Raw genomic sequence first — 6,253 nt, forward strand, 5'->3', positions numbered from 1 at the left:
GTACCTGTTGATGTGTCAGAATTTTAGTATGCTTGGTACCATGTATGTTTTTATAATGTTGCCAACAGATAGTTGTTTTGATTGAAAGGAACTAAACTAAAAATGTTTTTCTTTTCACAAAAAAAAAAAAAAAGTTTGTGAGCAGTCAGGATTTTTAATGCAGAAGAGACCGATGTTGCAAGAAACCCTTCTTATCGGCCTGCTCGCAAAAGTGTACAGAAATACAAAACCAATTTTGCCAGGTAAACTATTATCTCAACAAACAATTCAGGCTATCAATACCAGTCTGAATAGTTTAAAACAAACCAATCATTGGAATAAAAATACTTGTGCTGTCAGTCAGACATTTCTTTATTTTTTTGTTCTACCCAGATGAAGTTCAATATAAAGACGTGGCAAAATAATTTTGTATTCCTTTGACTGTATAAAGGACAACACAACATCAATTGTGTATAAATGGAAAGAGATTTTACCATCAGTAGGGGATGGGACTCTTTATGGAGATATATAGCTGTGGAATGCCCTACCTAATAATATATGGTAATGACAAAATCAATATCAGAATTTTTTAAAAAGATTGAATGTTTTTTTGCAACTCCATTACTCCAAATTGGCATGAAAATATTTTGATTCAAGGAATTGATTCAAGTTTTTTTGTGGGGACACAAAGGGATTTTCCTTGAGTCATCTTTAGGTTGATACATAAATATACATAATGCATGGGCAACCCAAATAAACAAGGACCATGGTATTAGTAATAAAGGAGTAATATGCATAAGAAAAGTTAGTTTTCTACCTTTAAATACCATTAGTGTCTTACTGATAATATCACTGGTAATTGTAATGCATGCGCAGATCAGTGGCCATGCATGTTGAAAGACATTGGCTTCTCGGGAAAACAAAGTGAGGCGCCCGCTCAGCTTAAACCCAATGATGCTGGGTGGCAGCTAATTCTTGGTGAAAGCTGTGGAGTACATTGCTGTTTTTACTAATCTAGCATAGAGGTATAAAGGTAGGTACTAGAGAAGGAAAAAGGCACAGAGTCAAATATTTGTCAATTTTCCCCAGAGAACTCTGCATGATGATGATGATGATCATCATGAACTTTGTTGCAGACACCTAACAAGTCCCATTCCTAAAATCAGCAACAGATAACAGAAGGGAAGGTCAAAGTGAGGCAGGTGGATAGTGATTCTCCAGATACAGGGAGATGTCTACCAATAATCAGAACTGGAACATAAGTTATGGGAACAAGTACTGGAGAACAAATACAGGTAGTCCCTGGGTTACATATGAGAAAGGAACTATAGGTTTGTTCTTAAGTTGAATATGTATGTAAATCAGAACAGGTAAATTATTTTAATATATGCAATTAGGACAGATGTTTGTCTCAACATATTATTAGGTAGTATGGTGTCAGTTACTGTATAAAATCCTGACTGTGAGCTAATCACAAACAAAGCAGAAAAAAAAAACTTTATGGAGCCTAGATATTCACTAACTTCTGGAGTAAGCTGTGCTTTGATATGCAAAAAGTAACAATTGCAGAGTTTGTCTTGGTCATTAAAGAGTTAAAAGAGCGTGCATTAGAGCTCAAGCCTTAAGGTCACCCACAACCTCAGCTATGTTTAGCAAAAGATTTCTTCTGCAAGTCATACAAACCCCCAATCAAGCCCCCATCCTGCAAAGGAGCGAACAGGGAATCTATGTTCATATCTAGGAGTCTGCTGTATGTCGGATGTCCTTACCTTAGGGACTACCTGTACTATAAAGGTCTTTGCTCAAGCAAGTGCACTGAGCAGATTTAAATAACTTCCCTGGACATTACAGCAGAAATACTCACTAGTATCCAGAAGGGGAGAGCCTAAATGTCTAAATGCACAAACAAGCTGTTGAAGGCTGGAAACAGAAATCAAGTAAACGTTGGTGGGAAACATCAAAGTGATCCTGCAGAAACTCAACTGAAATATAAATAGCAGACAGAACCTGCAGAGACTCAGCCATAATATGAACAGCTGACATCAGTGACACAAGTTGGTTCTAAACTTTAACACTGAGTTGTTAGGAAAATACAGTGTATGGCAACACTCAACCTACATCAGGTACTAGTACATTTCTTGCAGATAAACTATATACTTACAGATTCTGTAAAGTGATAAAACAGGAAAAAGTGCATGCATAGTTGAGATGTACTGCATATTTTTTTTCTATTAACATACACTTTAAACAAGATGATAGTTCTACATGACTGTGTGTGAGCTTAAGCTACTTCATGCAGCTGTACAGACACAGCCATGATATAAATTTAATACAGCTACAGCAAACAAAAAGTAGACAATAAATGATGTTACTGCATAAAAGGCATGGATGACACAGGCAGAGCTGGGTCAGTGTTTGATTCCTCAATGATAGCTATTGAAGCTTTACATGGAAGTTCCAAATATGTTACATTGTCACTGGAATCAATGGATTTACAATGTGCAACAAAACACTATTATAGGGCATATTGTACACCCTGCAGATGATTATTCCAGCTTCAAACAGATCTACTGCAATTCTGAAAAAAGACCCCCCCCCCCCAGATACAAAGTGGAAATAACTAAATGCTTTAACCCCAGATGGAGCTCCCTGCAAGCACGGCTCCAGCTTGCATCCAAAAACATGAGAGCTGCATAAAAAGCAATGTTATGATTTATGATTATTTGGTTGCCCAGTTTGAATTACGTAGGCTCCCACGGCCTGTTCAAACATTGGGTCTGATTTGATAAAGCACTCCAAGACTGTAGAGGATACACTTTCATTAGTGAACCTGGGTGATCCAAAAAAAAAAAAAAACTGGAATGAATCTGGTCCAGGATTGAAAACATTCGCTAACTCATAGCAAATGACTTGAAATCCATTCCCGGTTTACTGGATCACCCAGCTTTACCAATAAAATCTTCTCCAGCCTTGGAGAGCTTTAATAAATCAGGCCCATTATATCAAGAGCTAGTATCCCAGTGACATAAACCTCAGTCTGGTTAGGGTGCCTGTATGTGGTGTCAAAAAGGCCAAACAACCCAGAGAAGCTCTGTTCTGTGCTGACAACCCTTTTTGTGGTGTTAGTGACCTTCCTCTTGTTGTCTTTTTTTTAACTACTCAGCTACATTCACTCTGAGATCACTACAACATAAAAAGCTATTTATTCTGTGGTCCAAGATAAGAATAAAGCTACGTACACACTTCCAATTATTATCGTCGGAAAACGAACGACGAACGTTCCTGCACGATATATATGAACGATCGTATAGCACCGATCCTGCACATAGAGGTAACGACACGATCGTTCGTAGATATTGTACACACAATAGATACGATCGTTTAAGCGATAGAGGAACTATGTGCACGACAGGAAAGTGAACGGACGTTTGTTCATCACGCATGCTCTGAACATGGACGATCAACGAACGACCGTACACACGAACGATGTTCAACGATCGTCGTCCAATCCGATCCGCCGGTCCGGTCGTTCGTTTCCAGCGACTTTCTTCGTTCGTCGGCGTCGTTGGTTACTTTTTTACGAACAATTTTTTGCCCAATCAATCGTTCGTCGTTCGATTGGAACGATAAAAATTGGAAGTGTGTACGCACCTTAAGGCTTCTTGAAGATAACACAGGAAAAGGTGTTTAGGTTTCTATCAGTTTCTTTTTTTACTTATCAAACAGACATACCAGAATGCATAGCAATTAGGAGACATTGTTACGGTTTACATAACCTATAAGACTGTAGCCAGTTCATCTATCACAATTCCCAATAGACTACCTCCTCTTGGGGGCAAATAGCAGTCAGAGGAAAAAATGTTTCTTCTCTAAAGAAAGTTGTCACAGAATATGTCTGCTATGTTTGAAGAGTTTCTACAAATGTTCCCAAATTTTCCTATAAATGACTGGATCTGCTGACCATCCTCTGCTCTCTGTGTAAGCACCTTACTTTCAAATAAGCTGGCGTGATGGTAACAGATAGCTGGGGATTTGACTAATCCCTAAACATCACACAGTCAGCAGAAAGCTTTACAACACAGTATATCAAAATTCCACATTATGTTCTTTGCTCAGTGCATATAAGGTGATGTCTCCATTCCCTCTTAACACATGAAGAATGTAACATCAACAACCAGAACACCATCATGTCTGTGCTTGGTGAATAGGGAACACAGAGATGTACTTTGTTACTTTATGCGATGTTGCTGAGGACAGTAAATTGTAAAGCTCACTCTGGTCAAGGCTGACATGACTATTAGACAATGACTAATTATTAATTACTTACCACTGTCCATAGCTTCGCTAATTCAGCAATTGTAGAATCAAGAGCCTGCAATTTAAAAAAAAAACATATTTGATTAAATATAAATTTGCAGTTAGAATGCAATTATTATTGTCAATCTATAAAAATCCAGACAAGAAATGCTGGGATCGAGTTTTATAAAGGAATTGTTTCTTCTAGAACAAAACAAAGGCAGCGACTTCCCTGCATTGAACATCACTTCCTTCCATGAAGAATATCACAGCGTGTTATTCACAGTATGTGTGTCACCACTGGAGCAGCGCTCATACTGCCAGGCTTTGATTTTACCAAACTAGTAACAGATTTCTGTTTACAAGGTGAGCAATGGTAGTCAGGTGCCGGAAACATTTTTAGGAAATATTCATATTTAAAATAGAATTTAACTGGCCATTAATCTTAGATGATTACTGCTGGAAACAACACTCTTTTCAGCTGGATCAAACACTAAATTCATGGTGAAATCAGAATTCCCCCCACTCCCATTTTCATGTACAAGAAATGAGATTTATTACCCCATGGTCTGGCTCAGCTATGTCTACATCACAGCATCATTTATAAATCTGGATCTAAATTCAGAAGGATGGTGGAAACAAGGTTCCCATGGGGCACCTTGCCAGCCATTTAGATGCCCCAAAAACTGTACTGGTTATTAATGAACTAGCATTTCAATATTTGAAGGTGGATGCTAGTGAATCCCTTTAGTTCCTATGGGAGGCCACAGGTTAGACCACTGTTTCTCAACCAGGGTTCCATGAAATCTTAGGGTTGTTAGGGGTTCCTTGGGGAATGATTAATTTGTGTCAGTATCATCAGTATATTTACCACTGACACTAATGATCTTTTTGGTTATCTAGAAGTGTGACATATTTCCCACTGACCACCACACTAAGGCACTGTGTATATAGTAATTATAGTAAGGGGATTCCATGAAGACCTGAAAGTTATTTAAAGGGTTCCTCCATGACCTAATTGTTGGGAAAAGCTGGGTTAGACGCTATATGTAGCTTCTCAACCACAGGCACAGTTCACTGGCATAAGGAAGGGGTAACTGAACCATAACCTTGCCGCTCCTCTGAATTTTACCAAAGAAACTGCAAGACACTGCTGCTTCTACCAGGTACCCATAGACCTTATATTATCAGTAAATGATTGTGTGTTTACAGTCTGCAACATTTATATGCACTCTGTCTCTCAAAGAAAACACTGAACAGCTTCCCTTAGTATTGGGCAATGCTGAATCCTTGGTGGAGGAATTTCCCCAAAATACCCATTTTATTTACTGTAATAGGAAATAATTATTATAAAAGTTAAGCTAAGTATAGCTATGTATAAAATTGGGAATGTATGGAAAATGATAAAATCAATGAAACATGACAGATTAATATATGGGAATAAATCTCACATTTGTCTGTTTAATGATTCCTCAAATTTTAGAATGCTGATGTAAGAAAAAATCCTTCATTAGGCATACCATGAGATGATATTTACCCAACCTGGTTCAATAAACTTCCAGCAGCATGTACTTTGCTCTGTACCTAACACAATGATCTGTTCTGACAATCTAATTTTAATCACTGCTTAGAATTTGTAGTTCAACAGCTGACATTAAAATGAAAATGCAAAAAAAAATCACTTATAGGAATAAACATCTATACAATAAAGGGATTCAGCTAGGTGTATTGCAAACATTTACTTGTATCACACTGGCTTCTATATAGCTACATACTCTGCCTTAACTCAGTAATAGGAAAACTTCATACGTAAATCATATGTCATAAATCCTATAATAAATCTTATTGCAGAAGGGTATACAGGCCAGGCAGGTGGTTATCCCAGAAGGGTATACAGGCCAGGCAGGTGGTTATCGCAGAAGGGTATACAGGTCAGGCAGGTGGTTATCCCAGAAGGGTATACAGGTCAGGCAGGTGG

At 38.0% G+C, this 6,253-nt stretch overlaps 1 protein-coding gene across 2 annotated transcripts in view; it reads right to left on the reverse strand.

The window, feature by feature from the left end:
- The window catches only part of PRRG1 (proline rich and Gla domain 1), a gene marked incomplete at its 3' end in the record, with an annotated part of 23,523 nt that overhangs the window by 15,222 nt on the left and 2,048 nt on the right, over positions 1-6,253 (reverse strand). For both annotated transcript variants that reach the window (XM_072414106.1, XM_072414112.1), the window contains 1 exon segment: positions 4,307-4,351. In XM_072414106.1, coding sequence (XP_072270207.1) covers positions 4,307-4,316 — 10 coding nt within the window. In that variant the 5' untranslated portion in view covers positions 4,317-4,351.

This window comes from Pyxicephalus adspersus, chromosome 1, assembly GCF_032062135.1.
Source record: "Pyxicephalus adspersus chromosome 1, UCB_Pads_2.0, whole genome shotgun sequence".
In the NCBI taxonomy this organism is placed as follows: Eukaryota; Metazoa; Chordata; class Amphibia; order Anura; family Pyxicephalidae; genus Pyxicephalus; species Pyxicephalus adspersus.